The following is a 21,372-nucleotide window of genomic DNA, read 5'->3' on the forward strand; positions in this document are numbered from 1 at the left end:
CCCTGAGGGGACTTCCCTTGGAGCAGTCACGGGATGAAACCCTTAAGCACGCTTTGACCAAGTGAGAGTAATCGATGGTCAACAACTCCGCCGGTGTCGCCATTTCATATCCGTATTTTTCACTTATTAAAGATCGGTTATATAGAGTGACGCAGGACGCTCAAACAAAGGAGGAGGTGACACAATTGTTGATTCCACGGAGCCGCCGGAAATGGTTTTCCAGGCGCTCACTATAATCCTATGGCCGGTCACCTAGGGGAACGGAAAACACTTTTCCGCCTAATAGCCCGCTTCTATTGGCCGGGCATTGGCGGCGACGCCCGCAGGTGGTGTGCGGCGTGTCGCGAATGTCAGCTGGTAAACCCACCGCCACCCCAAAAGCGCCTTTGCGCTCCTTCCATTGATCGAGGTTCCTTCGAGAGAATTGGAATGGACCTCGTCGGGCCATTAGAACGGACGCCACGCGGACATCGCTTTGTGTTAGTCCTGGTGGATTACGCAACGCGGTATCCGGAAGCAGTGCCTCTGAGCAACATCTCAGCACGCAGTGTTGCCGGGCACTCTTCAAGATAATCTCCGGGTGGGGTTCCGAAAGAAATCCTCACCGACCAAGGCACTACGCTTATGTCACGAACACTTTGCGAACTTTACGAATTATTGAGCGTTAAGTCGATTCAAGCACTAGCGTGTACCATCCTCAGACGGATGGGCTGGTGGAACGATTTAATAAAACACTCAAAAATATGATTCAGTAAATTGCAGTACCGAAGACGCTAGGAATTGGGATAAGTGGCTGGACCCCTGTTATTCGCAGTACGAGAGGTTCCGCAAGCCTCCACGGGATTTTCCCCATTTGAGCTGCTGTACGGACGACGCCCACGCTGGGTCCTCGACGCCATCCGTGAAACTTGGGAGGAGGGACCTTCTAATGCCAAAAATGAAATTCAATACGTTCTTGATCTTCGAGCAAAACTCCACACACTGGGGCAATTAACACAGGAGAATTTGCTCCAGGCTCAAGAACGCCAACGCCGGCTGTATGACAGGGGTGCTCAGCTACGGAATTTGCACCGGAGATAAAGTGCTTGTATTACTCCCAACATCGAAGCTCAAAATTACTCGCCAAGTGGCAAGGACCCTTTGAGGTCACACGACGCAGTAGGGGACCTCGATTATGAAGTTAAACGCACCGATAGAGGGGCGCGCGTCAAATATATCACCTCAACCTCCTGAAATTGTGGAGGGAAGAGGCGGCCTCTGTGACGCTGGCAACGGTAGTTCCGAGAGGGCGGAGCTCGGACCGGAGGTAAACAAAGCCTGCGATCCTAACACCCCGGTTCCTTGTGGAGACCACCTCTCACCACGCCAACTCGCAGAGGTTTCCGAACTACAAAAGGAGTTTGCAGACGTGTTCTCTCCTCTACCGGGCCGCACAGACATCATACAACACCACATCAAGACCGAGCCGGGCGTAGTGGTACGCTGTCGCTCTTATCGCTTGCCCGAACATAAAAAGAAAATAGTTCGGAAGAATTGGACGCGATGCTGGACATGGGAGTAATAGAAGAATCTCACAGCGATTGGTCCAGCCCGGTCGCCCTTGTTCCCAAGAGCGACGGGTCTGTACGCTTCTGTGTGGATTATAGAAAAGTCAATGCGGTGTCTAAATTTGACGCGCACTCAATGCCCCGTGTTGATGAACTGCTCGATCGGTTAGGTTCTGCTCGGTTTTATTCGACCTTGGATGTAACGAAGGGTTATTGGCAGATCCCTTGACACCAATATCCCGTGAAAAAACGGCCTTCACCACGCCGCTCGGATTACACCAATTCGTGACGCTTCCTTTCGGTTTGTTCGGGCACCAGCCACATTTCAGCGCCTCATGGATAGGATCCTCAGACCGCATACTGCTTACGCCGCTGCTTATCTAGATGATATCATCATTTATAGCAATGATTGGCAGCGGCACTTGCAACATCTGAGGGCCGTCCTGAGATCGCTAGCGGCGGGCGGGCTCACGGCAAACCCGAAAAAGTGCGCTGGTTGGGCGGTGGAGGTACGGTATCTGGGGTTCCACTTGGGTCATGGCCAGGTGCGACCCCAAATTGACAAGACCACGGCGATAGCGACTTGCCCTAGACCCAAGACCAAAAAGGGGGTGAGGCAGTTCCTGGGGCTGGCTGGCTATTACAGACGGTTTGTACCTAATTATTCGGATGTCACCAGCCCGCTGACTGACCTTACTAAAAAGGGGGCTCCAGATCCGGTCCAGTGGTCAGAGCAGTGCCAACAGGCGTTTACAGAGATTAAAGCTGCACTTTGTGGGGGGCCGCTTTTGCATGCACCTAACTTCTCTCTCCCTTTTGTTTTGCAGACGGACGCTTCAGACAGAGGGCTGGGGGCCGTACTCTCGCAGGTGGTGGAGGGAGAGGAACGCCCGGTGCTGTACATTAGCCGGAAGCTCTCCTTGAGGGAGACTAAGTACAGCACCGTAGAGAAGGAGTGTTTGGCCATCAAGTGGGCGGTCCTCACCCTCCGATACTACCTGCTGGGGCGGGCCTTCACCCTCTGCTCGGATCACGCCCCACTGCAGTGGCTCCACCGCATGAAAGATACGAACGCCCGGATCACCCGTTGGTATCTGGCCCTCCAGCCTTTTAAGTTCAAGGTGGTCCACAGACCGGAGGTGCAGATGGCTGCCGCTGACTTCCTCTCCAGAAATGGGGGAGTGGTAGGCAGGCGGATGACGCCCGGCCTGAGTCGGGCGGTGGGGGTATGTGGCAGCGGGGCGTGGTCAAGCGCCCGTCCGGGAGAGAAAGCGGTAAGGGCTCACACCTGAGCTAAATGATGACTAACACCTGTGTCTGATTGCAGTAACATGAGGAGAGCGGCATAAAAAGGGCAGGAGCGACGGAGCATGGAGAAGGAAGAAAAAGACTGTCTCTGCATACCTGTAGAAAAAAAAGATTAAAAAGACTTACCCTTTAAGTTGACACTGGTTTCCTTGAACTGTTTTACAGTGCTGCTTGGCCAGTTACCTAGGTGAAAAGAGGATGATCTCATCCATGTGTACAATGTAAGCATCTGAAGCTATTCAGAATATGATGTTTTGTGAAAATTGCATTGTTACTTTGTGTTTGATAATACATAAGAGACAACTTGAACACTGCTTCTTCCATCATAAAAAAACAAGACATTGTTAAAATATTTAGTGTTAGTTCACATTAAATTAACATTCTGTCGCTATGTATTTATGCTCATGTTATTTCAAACCCATATGACTTCTTTAGAACACAAAAGGAGGTGTTGGCCAGAATGTAAGCGACTGACAGCCTCAAGTCATCATTCATGTTTCATCTATTATCCATACAATAAAAGTGAATAGTCTGTCATCCCCTAACATTCTGCCTTTGTGTTCAGCAGAATACAGAAAGTCACACAGCTCTGGAACAGCACATGGTTAAGAAACAATGACAGTGTTAATATTTGGGGGAACTTGCCCTTTAATTCTTTTAAGAAATGCATCTCAATCCTCATGTAAATGTAAACAAAATGTTTATTTACATACAGTTACATTGGAGATAGTTAAAATGCTAAAATACTTAAAAAGACTTTCAGTATAGGAGGAGTATTAATTGTTTGTGTTTCTAGTGACAATGGAGATGTTCAGCAAGGTCACCTGCAGCATGAAGACATCACTATCTGCAAGAGGGGTGAGCAGGAGGACTTAAGCATTGTCTTGGAGGGTATCCAGTCTGGGTTGTTAGCTTTGTTTAATTTTTATGTATACATAATTGTTTATACATTTTTAAAATCACTGTTTTTAGTTGTTTTATGTAAATGAATACTACACCTGCTCTGTGTATATAATAAATAAATACATATCCAATTCTGTGTTTCTTTTCATTTTTTTATAATACATATGCATCATTTGTCAGTTAGCTTAAGTTTTTTTTATTGATGTATATATCCATATTCATGTATTAATGCTTAGGAAACAATAGTTAAAATATATTAAAAATGGAATATAAATGCATACATAAATACAAAAAATATATTAAATACATTTAAAAATCTACTCATTAATATTATAATAGTTTAAAATTATTTTAATTAGGTAGTTTATTTTTTATTTTTTATTTGTAAGTTTAATTAAAACACCTTTATTTAAGCTGTTCAGATGTCAGAGCTTATTTGGGACAATTTAAATTATTTTATTTAAAAATATATTTTTTTTTTTGTAATATTGTTACCATACTTTTTTCAAGTAGATATAACACAGTACTTTTTACAGTATAATATATATGGAATAAAAGCAGCAAAACTTTAATTTTGAATTCATAGTGTCTTAAAAAAATAAAAATATTGTAAAGCTCACAATGGAAGTGATCTATGTTGTTATCTTAATGTATAATTAGTATTTATTCTTAAGGAAATGTACATTCTAGTTAGTATTTATTATGATTGTGGATTGGCCCCATGTCACTTCCAAGTTTATATATATATATATATATATATATATATATATATATATATATATATATATATATATATATATATATATATATATATGCATGAGTCAAAATATTTTCTTGTGGTAATCAATATTATGCCACAACTGCTATCGATTGAGCTTATCTAGTATAGAACCTGGAACATTCCTTTAACCTGCAGTGGCTATAGGGCCTACTTATAAAATATTGTTGTTTTTCACATCTCAGTTGAGGGAGTATCAGTTTACTGCCTACGGCCCTCTTTTGACAAACATTTGTAGGTGTTAATGTAAAGCTGCATGCATTACATTGACATTTTGGGAACTTTGGAATCGATTTACTCACATAGATATAATTGCACTGACACATCCACTCTTGCGTTCATAACTTTGCAATTTGTCAGATTTAGGATTTGCATGTTCAAATTAAAGGTGAAGTTCCTGGTTGAATTTAGATTCAACAGCTGAACTAAAAAATTGTACTACTGAAACAGAAATGACAGCTGTTATGGAACAGTGTAAATGCCCTTAATATTGTTAAGCAAGCACCATATCCAGAGATTTATTTTCATCTTGTGAATAAACTGCTATGTTTTCAGTTAATGTAATACTGAAACAATTTCAAATGACAAATAAATATGACATATTTGTTTCTTTGTAGATCGGAGAATATTTGAGGATTCTTTTTTTTTTAAGAGAATAATTACAAACACACATATTGTATGATATATATATTAATCTCATCAGATTTCAGATCTCCAAATTAACAAAACACATCAATTATAAAGTAAACCTACAAATATGGCTATGTTGACATGTAAACTAAAAATTAGCTAATAATCAGACTAATAGCTCAATCGGAATGAAAAGCCTTCATGTAAACACCTCAGTCAATTTGATTAAGCTCGATCCAAATGAATTTTCTATCCAATTGAAAGGGGTGGTGCAGACCTTAATAATCTATTAAATAGGAGAATAGAAGCTATGTAAACCACTGAATCTGAATACTTTCTCAAACAGATTCAAAAATACATTGCACACATGAGCAGTGCAGTAGACAGTGCTTTAATGAATTCCAAATTGATAGGAAGTTACATAATATGTGCCACAGGAACCTAATACAAAGCAAAGGTTATTAAAATTATGGGGGCTCATACTGTATATTCTGCAGGGCTCTCTTCATTTAATGAGTAAAGTGAGTAACATATGAAGGTAGCTTTTCTGGCATATTTTTAGCTATGTCAGCAAAGCAAAAAAGGCATGTACCGACTTTTGGTGCCATACTCACAATTTTTTTTTCCAACTTTCTCCTCTGGAATGCGACAGCAGACGTTCTTCACATACACAAAAGTGTTGTTCGGAATACATGTACTAAAGCTCTTGCATACTCAAGAGTGAATGGTGACGACATTTGAAGTTGAATGATATTTAATAAAAACAACTCACAAACCATGTTATGAAATTATGTGTCTGTGCAGCTCAGTGAGACAATTCACATCTTTGACTAGAGGGCACTCTGTCCTAAATAAATGTTTACGTCTGATGCTGATATGATCAAATTTATTTGCACAGCCTTCTGTCATCTTGTACACTTTGTTAACAGTTTGAGTATTTTACCTGTTTTTTGTTTATGTCTTGAAAAATGTGTTCAAAGATCTCACTGAACAATTAATGCAAATTAGTTTTTAGGCCTCAAATCATTGACTACAAGGTCAAACTATGACTTTTTGGTTCATGCATGTTTGTATTAAAATAATTGCTAAATTACTCCTCTCATCCCTAAATAAGTTAATTTATGGACTTATTATCAGATGCAAAGATGTTTCTCTTCAATGCCTTTCCAGTTTGACATGGCAATTTTTGAATAGTAAAAATCACCTTTAGCCAAACTGCCAATCAAATAACACCTCAACCTTTTTTATGTGGGGACAAAAATAAAATTTGTATGATAGAAGACATAAGACTTGTATTTTAAACTTTATTAAGATTTATTTGACTGTACTAACATTTATCTGACAAAATCTCTTTCTCCTTCCCTAGAGTGTTGTGTCCAAGTATGGCTCTCAGTTCAAGGGGAATGCTCAGCATGATGCTCTGGAGTTTTTGCTCTGGCTACTGGATCGAGTGCATGAGGACGCCAACCTATCCACCAACAACAACCACAGCAGCAGAACCAAATCCTCCAGCAAGGTACTGCATTACCAGTCCTCCTAAAAACACTTTAAACCTCTTTTACTTCAATCCAAACTAATATAAGAGTGATTTTCTCAGCATGCAATATAAAATATTTTATTAAAATAGCTGTTTGTTATAGAATATTTGGTTCATATTAATTTGAATAGAAAGGACATTTCTACAAATTCTTGCCTTCTGAAGGTTATTTTGACCTTATGTAGTTTGAATACTTTGGCAGTTTGTAGAGAAATCTGAAGATTAAAAGCTGTTTGGTTGTGTCACGACTCCCTTGTTGTCTGCCCCGTGTTTCACTAGTCATTGTCACAAACTACAATTAACATAATTCACGGCCCTCATCACTTAGTCATTGTCCTCACCTGTATATCGTTTAGTCCTCATTACCCCTGTGTACTTAAGCCCCGTTGTTTGTTCAGTCCTTGTCGATTGTTGTTTGTAGATGTCTGGATGTCGATGTGTTGCCTTGTCTACCCAATTTGTGTACCCTTGATATTTTCATGTTTTTGGTTTCGTTTTCCCCTCATGGATGTTTCCTTTGTTCCTGTCTTGTTTATTTTCATTTTGTTCAATAAAAAAACCTGCACTTAGATCCTCACCCCTCGTCTGCCTCCTCCTGCTTACGTAACAGGTTGCTAGGGTGGTGCTAGACATTTACTAAAGTATTATGGCAGGTTGCTAGAGTGATGCATGTTGGTAGAGAGTTTTCAGCTACAGGAAAACCATCATCATTAAATTATGTCTGCTACATCAGAACAGTTCAAAGTTCAATACCATGCCAAGTGTCACGATTCCATTGTTGTCTGCCCTGTGTTTCACTAGTCTTTGTTAAAAACTCCAATTCCCATGATTCCCGGCCCTCATCACTCTGTCATTGTTCGCACCTGATTGTCGTTTGTGATCATCCTGTGTCTGTGTATTTAAACCCTGTTTGTTTCTCCATTCCTTTGGCGATCGTTGAATGTTTCTGATGTGTTTAATGTTTCGCTGTTTGGATGTTTTTGATGTTCCCATGTTTACTCCGTTGCCTGTCTTGCCGTGTTTTCATCCTGTCGTGTTCATCCGGTTCCGTGTACCTTCCATGTTTTCATGTTTTAGTTTCAGTTTTGCCCCCGTGGATGTTTCTTTTGTTCCTGTTTGTTTTGTCTTCACCTTGATCAGCAATAAAGAACCCACACTTAGATCCCACTCCTTGTCTGCCCTCGTCTGCAGTCATAACACCAAGTTTGCTGGACATGATGAAAGCAGTTGGGAGAATTCCAAAGGAAGTTTATGGATGTTTGATCATCAAACCATTTGTCTGATCAGTTAGGAAAGACATAGCAACCGGAGTACAGTATGTAGCTTAATATAGCTCGAAACCTCTAAGAGAAGCTATAGTTAGCCTTGGGTTAGGGATTAAAAAAACCAAAACTATAGTGCATGATATGAACGTGAAGCGATCATCTGTGTTCCTTGAATAACGTATAACGTGCGAGTAAGGGCAGCCGGTGGACTTTCTGGTGCCCTCCTAGGGTAAGATCGTGCCCCACTAGGGAGTTGGTGCCCTACGCAGAATGCATAGTATGCGTGTAGGGAGCGGTGGTACTGATAATAGAATATTGCACCATATCAAAAAAAAATAAATAACAATTTGCAAAACTGCAGCATCCCACAAATTGAAATAAATGTAAAAAAGAAGGATGCTATTTCACATGTGCATTTAAAGCTATTTCACATATGCATTAATGTACATAAACAAAGTGCATAAAAATGTAACAATTCAAAACTAATACAATCTGAACAGCATAATAAGTTGGCTTCGCCTTTCCTCACACATCTTTGGTTCATTGGTTGACACTACGTGTCTGATTGACAGGAACAATAGGTGGGGCTGTTTGTCTGAACAGATAGTCAGAACGAATGTGTGTGCGCTTGAGCATTTAGGCCTTTATTATTTTATTTATTTATTTGTTCTTTGAATTAGATAATTATTTAAATATTTTGATTATTCCTCTCTTTATTTTTTTTATATTTTTATAAATAGATTTGGCTCTTCTGATATGCGAGCCGGCTCCCAACATTCACCTACAAGAGCCGGCTCTTAGAGCCAACTCGTTCGCGAATGACCCATCACTATAAGACTCATTCATGAAGCATTTTAAAGGGGACCTATTATGCAAAATTCACTTTTACATGGTGTTTGTACATAAATGTGAGTCATCAGTGTGTGTACACAACCACCCTACAATTTTAAATGTCCACCCACTCTTCTTTCTTATATTTCTATTAATCAAAAACAGTGTGTCAAAATTAATGTTTGTCATTTCTGCTCTAAAGTGACGTCACATGCAGGCCTCGCCCACGACTGGTGACGGACTCCAACCTATTATCGTAGATCCTCCCGAGTGATCTACACACAGTCCACCATTTTTTTCTGCACTGTAGCAACTACTATGAGAAGAATAATATCTCAGCTTCATAAGCGTCATAAGTGTTCTGTTGTTGGCTGTAAAAGTGAACATAAGTTTCTTCATGTACTCCCGGCATCAGAGCCACTGAAGACGCAGTGGACAAGTTTTGTTTTTAAAGAAAATGTGCCCCAAAACATACCAAAATTTGTGTATGTTTGTGCAAATAATTTTACACCGGACTGCTTTGTGAATGAGTGTCAATATAAAGCAGGATAAAAATTTGATTCTCAAGCATGGATCAGTGCCATCTGTTTGTGTTACAGATGAAGTTACCATTGTCTCTGATTGTATTCACAGAGACCAGAGCTATGTGGTTATTTAAATTTTTTAACCCAAAAACGCTTACTGTCAGTTACCATTGTCTCTGATTGTATTCACGGAGACCAGAGCTATGTCGTTATTTTTTTGCGTACTGTCTGTATAATTCATAACCGCACCTTTATTATGCACAATACAGTTAGGTGATTGTCTTTTTGAAAACTATATACGTATTCTGTGAACATAAGAAAGTTGGACTAAAAGCGGAATGTTTACTTGCAAAGATCAGCACATCTGCACAACATATCAGTACCACGAGGGATGTATCTTCAGAGGGATGTAAGCTTCACTATGATGCTGCGCTTTGCTAAGCGCTTTTGGGAACAATCCTGCATTGTGACCAGCTGTAAATATGTGTGTGAATTTATAGCCTCGGCTGGTGAGATCATTAGATGCACCTGTGGCCAGGCTATAAATAGATGCGTCACCAGCGTGTCATCAGATCCATTTTCTTCAGAGCAAACTGTGCTGTGTGTCTCACAAGCCTGTCAGAAACTTTCTTTCCTCTGCTAGGATTTAGAATTTGCTAGGCAGTGCACAGTAAACCTTTTCTCCTTTCCCTCTTTCCATTTATATATATATATAAAATAGAAAAGAAAAAGGTGGAAAAATGTCGGAGAAGCAAAGCAAACGATGCGTGTTTCCCTGTCAACGTTCTATGACAGTCAGGGACACGCATCAATTTTGTTTTGTTTGATCCTTCTCGTAATCTGAAGCGCGCCTCGGCGCCTCTTCGTTTCACAAGGGGGGGCGCTGAACCTCTGTACATTTCACGCATAATAATAAAGCGGCTGAGAAATGACTCGAGGTGGTTACTCGGGCTACAGCTAGACTGGCCATGCGAGTCCCCCCCCCTCACAAACGCTCCAAACTATAAGACAGATTTCTGTCTGGTGGCCAAAAATAAAATCAATTATAAAAAAAAGAAGAAAAAAAAAGTGAACGCTATATTAGTCCCTTCCTCGCTTTGATGACCTCCATGACGAGCATTCTCACTCATGGAGGAACCCATATACTTCCGTGTTCACGTACCCTCGACGTCTTTATACTCGAATATCGTGGGTGCTGAGACACGGGTGTATTCAATGATGCCGCCGGTCGAAGAGACGCTTGCGGGCTATCTCTCACCGGGTTCGGCATCATCACTCAAGAAACCCGCTCTGCCTACTAAGCCATGCAGGAATACCTCCATGATAGTGGGGAGGGCTTATCAAGCGGCAGGTCAGGCTGGTGCTGCGCTGCACACCATGGCCGTGTTACAGACGTACCAGGCTGACCTACTGAAAGACCTGAGTGTGGGTGCAACGCTTGATGAAGAAGCCTTTTCTGAACTTCGTCGGGCCACAGATTTATCTCTCCGTGCGACCAAGCAGACAGCCTGTGCCATTGGTTGGTCTATGTCCGCTTTAGTCAGCACGGAGAGGCATTTATGGCTTAAGCTTTTGGGCATCAAGGATAAGGACAGAGTTTTCCCACTCGATGCCCCAGTTTCGCCTTCCGGTCTCTTCGAAGACGCCATGAATACGGTTATCTCCAGATTCCAGGAGGCGAAAAGCCACGAGGAAGTCGTCGGGCAGTTTTTCCTCGCCGCACACAGGGGGGCGGGGCCGTCGGCCACACAGTCCCGCCCCGACTCTGCTAGGCAGAGCTTGGCGAGTCGTGCTCCCCCTCGTAAAGACTGGGGACAGGCTCGTCACCCTCAGCAGCCCCCGAAGCAGGACCTCAGGGTCATGATTTCTAAAAGAAAGAAACCCTGATGGTCTTATACCCAGCCTTGTGGGGGTGGTTCCTCTCGGGATGGGGCACGTGTACCATCCACTTTGGCCCTCCCGATACCCTCACGAAACCTCTTCACTCCTGCCGCCTTTGGTGTTTCGGGTGACAGAGGCTTCCAACAAAGAGTTGGGAGTACCGTTGCTTCCTGCCTTTTATCCAGGACGCGGAACACTCAACATCCCCTCAACAGGAAGTGTCGAAATTGATTCCCATCTCAGAGAACCTGGCAGCGTGGAAACCTCTGCCAGACATTACTATTTCTAAACTGGCAGCGTGGTTCCCACTACCGTGAAACCGGAGCAGACATGTCTACTGTGGAAAGAGCTGCAAAATCTCTTGGTCAAAGGGGCCACAAATGTGTTCCAGAGAAAGAGTCAGGCTATTACAGCAGATACTTCCTGGTCCCCAAGAAGGGGGTTGCGTCCGATTTTAGATCTTTGAGGCTTGAACCGCACAGTCAGGGTGTTCTAGTTCAAGATGCTAAATGTCAAGACGGTCGTGTCTCAGATCCAACATTACGATTGGCTGATCACGATCGATCACATGGACCCATATTTCCATATTGGAATTCTGTCACAGCACAGGAAGTTCCTGAGGTTCACTTTTGGGGACCAAGCCTTCCAGTATCGGGTTCTTCCATTCGGCCTAGCCCTATAACCCCGCACATTCACGAAATATATGGATGCAGCACTGGCTCATTCACGACTCCGGGGCATCCGCATTCTGAATTACATAGACGACTGGCTGATCTTAGCGCAGCTCCAAGAACTGGCAGTTCAGCACAGGGATATTGTCTTAGCTCATCTGTCAGACTCAACGTCAAAGAGCATTCTCTCTCCCACCTGGGGAATCACCTATCTGGGGGTTATATGGAATTCGATCACGATGGGGGCACAGTTGTCTCCCGCTCCTATAAGGTCCATTCAGAACACCCTGAGCAAACTCAGGCTAGGTCAAGGTTGCACTGCTCACCAGTATCAACAAATACTAGGTCTCATGGCATCTGCGTCCACGGTGATCTCTTTGGGCCTGCTTCATATGAGACCGTTTCAGCTGTGGCTAAAAGCTAGGGGATTTCGTCCAAGGGCCAGTCCCCTAGGGCTAATAAGGGTTATGCGCCGCGTGCTTCATTCCCTTGCTATGTGGTTCAGACCCCGGTTTCTTACCCTGGGTCCCACTCTAGGTGTGTCTCGTGTCCCTGACGGGCTAGGTAGAGGTCTTAAGTGGTCGTCCAGCTCAAAGGGATGGGAGGGTCATCAGCTCAGTTGTCACCGTAACTGTCTCGAGTTGATGGCGGTATTTCTGGCCCTGAAATACTTCCTCCAGAGGCTACCATGTCTTGGTGCGGGTGGGCAATAGAGTGGTAGTCTCTTACATAAACCATCAAGGAGGTTCACGTTCACGTCAGCTAAATTTCTGGCATGTCGGATTCTCCTCTGGGCCAAGGGCAAGCCCCTGTCACTCAGGGCAGTTTATATCCCTGGATGTGGGAGCAGATTTACTGTCCAGACAGAAAATACCGACGGGTGAGTGGAAACTCCACCCCTAGGTAGTGGAACAAATCTGGGTGAGATTTTACAGGGTAGAAGAGGACCTCTTCGCCTCTATGAACAGCGCAATGTCTCCTCTACTTCTCCCTGAGTCGACGATATTTCATCCCCGGCCCCTGAAGGGTACCAACTGAGGGACACAGGGCTGTCACCTGAGGTTATCGAGACCATTCTTAGTGCTAGGGCTCCCTCTACCAGAAGAATCTACACCAATAAATGGGGTGTCTTCGAAAAGTGGTGCAGTTCACATGGTGCAGATACAGTCAACTGCCAAATTGTAGTTTGTAATGCAGCAGGCTGGTCCTCTCCGCACACATTCGTCAAATTTTATGGTTTAGATGTATGCTACTCCGGGCTCTTACGTCATGTCTGAGACCTCTCGCATTCTTGTGAGCACACTTCACAACCGTAGGGGTCCGGACAGCCCCAGTGCGGTGGCGTGGGTATTGCGTTCCCAAAAGCGCTTAGCAAAGTGCAGCATCATAGTGAAGCTTTTTGTAAAGGGACATCTCGGGTTACATGTGTAACCCTTGTTCCCTGAAAAAAGCGGAACGAGATGCTGCGCTTCTTTGACGCACTGGGATGTTCCAGGACTGCTCTTCAGAAAAAGATATCTGACAACACGCTGGTGACGTGTCTATTTATAGCCTGGCCACAGGTGCATCTAATGATCTCACCAGCCGAGGCTATAAATCCCGGTCAATGTTCATTGATGTGTTACACACATATTCACAGCTGGTCACAATGCAAGATTGTTCCCAAAAGCGCTTAGCAAAGCGCAGCATCTCGTTCCACTTTTTTCAGGGAACAAGGGTTACACATGTAACCCGAGACGATTTCAAACTTTGAACTTTATTTTGTATTTATTTCAACATAAAATTCAAATGAAACTGGAAAAAAATAAGTGCATTTAAAATGTGTTTTTGAAAGATGGCTTTACAACAGTTCTGGCAAAGAAGCTTCATCTGTGCATTCTCTACCAGTCGGGTAATTTGTTATCCAAGAAGATAACCTTCCTTCATGATATTTATATATATAATTACATCAGAAACCTCGGGGCTGAGGGTTTAGTGAATATTCTTGCTTTATTGATTTTTCATTGAAAATGTAATAATTTATTTAAAAAATGAAAAACTTAAATCAAATATATTTCTAAATTCAAATTGCACTCCAAACAAAATGAAAAACCAAATAAATAAATAATAAAGTGATTAAATAAATATATAGATATAAGTAACCACCTTTCCATTTAACGTCATGCAAGAATCCGTCTAAATATGCAGGTGGAAAAATACTTACACGAATTAAGTCATAAAAACAATTATAAATGTAAAAATAATAATTATAATGATGATAATAATCACTGAAATATAAATCATGGTTCGTGTTTTTGTATTATTTTATATATTTTGTATTATTTTATATAGTTTGTATTATTTTACAGGCTGCAGAGTTGCATTCACAATTAACTGTTCTGTGGAAATAAAGTGAAGTGAACTGAATAAAAATCGGAAGGCAGAAACAAAGAGTAAGATCCTTAGATGAGCATGTTCCACGAGACTGCACGCCTCCATATCAGCACATCATATATGCACATAGAGGCTTTTCTGTCATCTGTACTTAATAATATAATAAAGAGTGTTTCTTCAAACGTGTGTCTTTGTGTCTACGGGCAAATTATTTGTAATATTAATTTGATAATAATAATAGTCTAATAATAATAATAATAATAATAATAATAATAATAATTTAATAGATTAATGGGAAAACGAGCAAAATATCGTCATGACATGGTCAAAGTCATCAGCTATTGGTGATCACTCTGACCACCATTGATCCCAAGATCATCGTCTGTGTAAGCCCGTTTATCGGTCCAATGGCGGTCTCCAATAATACGGGTGAAGGTCTCTGCGCGTTACTGTCTTTCTTGTACGCAACACAACAATATTAAATGAAATACATTTTCTCTTATGTATTACCTCGTTATTTCATCTGACTCCATAAATGAAAAAGGTTTTTAATGATATCTGAGTATCATTAAAAGTGAGCAAATGTTTGATTATTCTTTTAACTCCTTTAATTATATTTTTACCCGTTTAGATTAAGAAACTATGTCGCTTTGAGGTCCCCGCGTGTTTTCTCTACACCGCAGGTCTCACGATCACAAGCGGTCAGTATTGGATCATCAAACAGAGGTAATTGCTATATACCTGAGATCGGTCACGTTCAAGTTCACACAATCAAAGATACTTCAGTATAGCCCCATGGAATTGCATACACTTGAATGTAACTTAACGTTTTCTTCAGTAGAGGTCACGGCCACTATTAAAGATGTAAGTTGACCAACATAAATTCTCTTGTAATAGCTTTGGATTGGCCATGCATGGTTTCCCACGTACACTTATCTGGAGAAACATCAAATTAAAACAGAGGTAAGACACCCAAATTTAGATTGGTCAAGCAGCGTTTGCTGTTCTAAACGGAAATTCCCTTTTTGTCTTTGCAAACCAAGTACACTTGAATCAATGCCAAATATTAGTCGTCACTAATCTGACGCAGACTTGCGGTAACATACGAATCGTTTAATCTGTTTGGGAAACACAATGTCAGAGTCAGTCAGAATAAAATCAAATGTTGACAATTTATTGATCAGGTAACATAATCAATTCATCAATTCCAATTAGACATTGATAAGTCAAAGTTAGACATTTTATCAAAACATAAGAAATTCGAATTGCAATCACCTGATATAAATTACAAACAGTAAACTGTTTGGGATCATCTGATTACAGAGAGCCCTGTGCAATGTGTCACCTTTCCTTAAATACCCAAACCATGGACAAAGGGGATTTTGGGAGTGGTTAGGTTTGGAAGTCCTGGGGACATATCTCCAGAATTATAAAGCATTTGGCAAAGACCTTATAACTTCGTTGTCATTAAGTTTACAAACCTGGGAATAAGAGCAGAATACCAGATGCACTGAGACATTTTAAATGATTCCAAACATGTTACACTGGTTACATTATTTGTATACATCAGATATAGACTTTTGTTACATACAGATCTTAGGTGATTCTGAGCTGAATGGGGGAGAGAGGAGAGAATGGGACAGATGTGTCTAGGGCAACAATGAGGTGTGAATTTGCAGTCTTCGCTCAGTGGGGTGTGGTGCCTCAGGAAGAGTTGCTAATTGCGAGAAAGTTAGTTTGTTGATTTTCTCAAAGATCATACATTTGCTCTTTGCCTTTGAATGCAAACACATTGGCACCCTGCCTTACATCTGTTTGCTCAACCCAAATGTGTATTTCTCTCTTTAAATGAACAAAAAGTTCAGACAGTCTCTTGCTGGTTTTTCCGACACATTCAGAATCATTACCGTTTTTACCGGTGTCGCTGCAAATATAATTTGTACTTGTAAAAATTATATTTTAAAAGGCTCATTATTACGGTTTAGTATGTTTCAGCCCTGGAACTCAAACCATTTACTGAAACCATTTACAGCCAATCACCAGCACTTTTAGATTTGGGCACATCTAGCATGCTAGATGCTTATCACTTACGTTGATGAGATTAACCCCTTAGTTATCAAAATTTGGTACCAAACGACGAGACATTTTTTGATACTCGGTTGTTTAGAGGCAATTCGGTCGGTGCCTAAAATGTATCAAACTCGATACCCAGCCTAGTCCAGCAACCATGGATGGCAAAATACCGAATCAAACCAATTTTACATACAGAGCATCCTACAGTGCATGTGAAGGGCTTTTACCTTGGGCTGCATCCGAAAACAAGACTAGGCAGCTACCTTGCTGGCTAATCAGTTAATGGCTTAACTGACAGCTGGTTTGAATAAATGGAACTCTTAAGGAAACTGGTCTCCAAACAGTTAGAAAAGCAGCTAATTTTCATCGTACCTCTGTATACAGTCTCCAGAGGCAGCATTTTCCTAGTTTCGGACACAGCCTTGAGGTTGCACTCAAATGCTCGTGCGGATCCAGCGTGAGCCTCAATCTCGTGACAGTTTAAACAGTCTGGATCGCCTGCTTGGATTGTTACAGAGTGACCTTCTGATTGAATACGCGCTTCAGAGGAAGATATTAGTTGCGCTGATGGGAAGAAAACTGGATTTTCGTGAGGTTTGTGAATGACATCTCTTTAAACTAGATATCTGCATATTTTCAAACAGTATATAATACAAGTTTTATTGATATTTGCCTTTAATCATTAAAAAAGATACAGGGAACTGTTGTGGAGAGACTGTTAGAATGTGCGCTTCTGTGGAAGATTTATGAGCATTCAACAGGATGCTGGATCTGCTGAAGTTGTGTGAGGTTGGTTTATTGCATCTGTTTTTGAGATATGCCATATTTGCAGACAGTATATGATATTAGTTTTATTGATATTTGCATTTTTATCATTAGACAAGACAGTTAAAAGTTACAGGGAACTGTTAAGGAGAGAGAGAGAATGTAACGGGCGAGCACTTTAACATTATGAGCTCAAACGCGTCTGCTGCTGCTCTGATATGCGGACCATTTAAATGATACTGTGTTGCAGACTGGTCTATTATTGTAGTAACACGATGGCACATAACAACAAAATGAACCGTGACTGGTCGTTTACATGTCTCATCCGCTTCACATGCAAGCAGGCGGTTTTCGGCACCCTCAAGAAAAAAAATCACTTAAATGTGAAAATTATCACCCGATGCTATAATTTAAAAAGTGTATTTCTTTCAGACTAATAAAACATGTAAGTAATCTAACTGTCAGATTATTTTAAGTACTATAAATCCTAAGCATTACTATTCTATACTTTTAGTTCCACAACTCTCAAATAGGTGGCGCTCTTTCCAGTTAATAAGTTAATAAATATGCCTGTATTCAGTCTGAAAATAGGTTGATCCAGACTTCTCACTGGAAATAGTTGGTCATCTGGTCATTTACTGTTTTATAAATACTGAGGATACGGACATACTTCTCTATAAAATACTGTTTTTGGCATACTATATAGTAGGCAAGTATGGATATTCGGATGCAGATTAGGAGACACTGATGAATGCTTTGTGTTAGCATAGCTGATGTTGAAGTATGACATGACACAAGGTCTTTCCCCACTTTACTGAAATTCACCTGCAGCATTTTTTTAGTCTACATTGTTTTAGGTTTTGGGTTGAAGGGTGCTGACAGTTTAATAACTAATTAATTATGATAACAATAATTAAAATGACATTAATCTTAATATTGAAAACATGTTGCTTAAATATATATAAAAAAAAGGTATAGTAAAATCTACTGTTGATAAACTCACTAGTAAACCTCGCTAATTGACTAGTTATTTGTTGGTCCATTCCTGGTTTCCAAAACTTTATTAAAGAGTAATATTTAAATTTGACTTCTGTCACTATTCACTATTCAGGAGGAGGCCGTGGCCAGGCCTTGAGGGTGCACGGCTGTCGCCTTATCAGCCAGGAGGGCGATAAAGACGAGCCGGGGGTGCCAGTTAGAGAGAGAGAGAGAGAGAGAGAGACAAACGTGACCGCTGTGTGTGTGCGTCTATGTGTTTTATGTTATGTTTCAGTTCTTTCATGTCATTAAAGTTGTATTGACTGCCTAGCCAGTTCCCGGCTCCTCCTTGCCCGTCCTGAACCCATTACAAAATGTAAAAGGGAAAAATCAAGAAAACACTAAAATAATTATTTGAAACATACACTCACTGAGCACTTTTTTAGGAACACTATTGTCCCAATAAAGTGCCCGACATGGTCTTCTACTGTTGTAGCCCATCTGTCTCAAGGTTCGAAGTGTTGTGCATTTTGAGAAGCTATTCTGCTCACTACAATTGTACGGAGTTGTAATCTGAGTTACCATAGCCTTTCTGTAAGCTCGAACCAGTCTGGCCAATCTCTGTTGACCTTTCTCATCAACAAGGCATTTCTGTCCGCAGAAATGCCGCTCACTGGATGTTTTTGGTTTTTGCCACCATTCTGAGTAAACTCTAGAGCCTGTTTCCCAGGAGATCAGCAGTTACAGAAATACTCAAATTAGCCCATCTGGCACCAGCATCATGCCATGGTCAAAAATCACTAAGATCAAATTTTTTCCCCATTCTGATGGTTGATGTGAACATTAACTGAAGCTCATGACCTGTATCTGAATGATTTTATGCATTGCCCTGCTGCCACGCAATTGGCTGATTAGATAATCGCATGAATAAGTAGTTGTAAATGTTCCTAATAAAGTGCTCAGTGAGTGTAGATTCTATACAATGAAGGGGCTGACAAAGTACCTCTGAATGTTGTACAGTATATAGTGTTTGAAATCGATCAGATGTATGAAGACAAATCACAGCAATCTGAAGGGTAAGCCCATCAAGTATCAGGATGCACTGTGTACAGCCAACTTTTTATGAAATAGACCTAGTGAAAGTGCACTGAAATCCTCATATGGAGATGCACTGTGTTGATGACAGAGAAAAGCTAATTTACAGTCGCTACAGAGTATAACACCATCATTAAACAAACTTAAATATGAATCCGGAAATGACAAATGATGAGAGGAAGAGTTAATTGGTTTCTAATAATCTGTATAACTGGCAAAGTTCAAGAGACAGAAGGGCCCTGATAACCCTTCTGAATGTTTGTCTCTGTCTACAGGTTACTTTCCACAGATCTGTGTTTAGCCCGCTAGCCAGACAACATGTGTCACTTGCTTTAAATATAGTTAAATGTTTTAGAGGGAGACCAAGTGAATGAGAGAGAGTAAGAGGAAGAGAGAGAGGCAGGTCAAGTGTTCTTTCCTGTTTATCAAAGAATGTCAGACTGATGTGCAGTGATAGTTTTCTCTTCAGTGGTTAACCCCGAAGGACTGAAAAAACACTTAACATTTTAATCTCCGTAAGTCTTTCTTGGCTGGCCTGCTTTAGTGGAATTACTTAATCACATGAATCATACTAATCATTCTAGAAAATGTTGTGCATGAATATCCCAGGAGATCAGCAGTTACAGAAATACGTAAACCAATTTGGTTGCTAAGGAGACAAGGCTGGATTCACTCAGCACACCCTGGATTCAAACTCGCGACTCCAGAAAAATGAGTTTTGAAGGGGAATAGATTGATGAAAATCCGAGACATTAAAAGACAGAACAAGTGAATGGGAGAAACCGTGATGCTCAATATGGCAGCTATTGAAATGGAAGTCCCACTTTTCTGTTTATATAATTTTTGCATGATGCAGTAAGCAAACAAGAGACTAGCAAACTTTATCCAAACTAAACATTTTAAGTGCAATTACACTAATATACTCCTATCCCTAACATTACGGAGACCAAAACTGCATTTTATCACTTACTTACAAAGCTCAATCGCTGGAGATCAAAAAGAATGTGATGTCAAAGACACAGCAGGGGCTTATTTTCAGAACATGAATATTTGATGCATGGTGGTGCCTAATCCATATGGCACATATCAGTGGCTTTCTCCTTCTCTGCAGCTTTTCCCCTGGGCGCTTCGACAGTGCTCCTAAAAGAGAATATTTTCCCTAAAAAGAGTTTATTTTCTCTAAAAGAGCAATACACAGCTGGCGTTGAAACCCTGAATGGACAGACTCATTTCCCTGCCTTTATACCCGTATGTCTGGGGGCTGAACATGCAATTTCTGTCTAACAATTTCTCATTGGCCTTTTCTTAAGATCAGAGATGTGTGAGGCTCTCAAGAGAGACCCCTAGTGTCGCTTCTTTGACACAGTTGAAAGGTGCACTTGCGCAGCCCCGAGGGCCAGCTGTGTGCCAGTGCGTCTGCCCCGAGGGGAGCCTCTGTTCGGGCATACCATAGCGGGCAGTGGGAGGTCTCTCGGGAGGCAAACAGGTCTACCTGGGCCTAGCCGAATCGTTCCCAATTCAGCTGGACCGACTGGGGGTGAAGCCTCCACTCTCCACCGGGCCAGCATTGTCGTGACAGCGACGACAGAGATGACGGGCGAGTCGCGACATGTGGCGGGAACGTAGGCGGAGCAGGTAGTATGGTGTCGGGAGGTGCAGACGCGTCCTGAGGCTCTGGTGGTGAGAAAAGACTCGAAGCATTTACCTTGCTTCGTACACCCAGCAGGGGGCGGGTTAGTGACTCAGGAGGAGGTCCTGTAGTGGCATCCTCTGGACTCATCAGAACCGGCCGGCCGGGGAACAGTCGTGGGGCTGAGGGCGGAGGGTCTGCGTCCAGCGTGCCGGGACTGTTGTGGCGGCAGAGTGCCGTGAGAAGGGCATTTGTGGGCCAGGTGACCTAGAGACAAATGAAATAGCTCTTTTACTGAGAATGTGGGTACAAGGAGGGAATGAAATAAATATTCTAATGTAGTTCTCAGATATATATGTCTAATTGAGGTATTATGGAGCTGATATACCATTTTTCCTGTAGTGCTTCAAAATTTAAATTTAAAGACGGCATTGAATGACTTGATGATGTTTTGTGATGTTATGGTTAATGCCGACTCTTAGACTCATCAGACTTGATAAACTATATTCCCACACAGAGGTACTTTGAACAGAGGCATAAAACTTTTGCAATGTCTCATTACAGAGAACCGCAGCGTAGGCGC

At 41.5% G+C, this 21,372-nt stretch overlaps 1 protein-coding gene across 3 annotated transcripts in view; it reads left to right on the forward strand.

Annotated features, from left to right (window-relative positions):
• usp43a (ubiquitin specific peptidase 43a) overlaps nt 1-21,372 on the forward strand; it is a 223,712-nt gene that overhangs the window by 28,120 nt on the left and 174,220 nt on the right. For all 3 annotated transcript variants that reach the window (XM_052129543.1, XM_052129541.1, XM_052129542.1), the window contains exon 2: nt 6,533-6,682. In XM_052129543.1, coding sequence (XP_051985503.1) covers nt 6,549-6,682 — 134 coding nt within the window. In that variant the 5' untranslated portion in view covers nt 6,533-6,548. The remainder of the gene's footprint in view (nt 1-6,532; nt 6,683-21,372) is intronic.

Source organism: Xyrauchen texanus, chromosome 7, assembly GCF_025860055.1.
Source record: "Xyrauchen texanus isolate HMW12.3.18 chromosome 7, RBS_HiC_50CHRs, whole genome shotgun sequence".
Lineage (NCBI taxonomy): Eukaryota > Metazoa > Chordata > Actinopteri > Cypriniformes > Catostomidae > Xyrauchen > Xyrauchen texanus.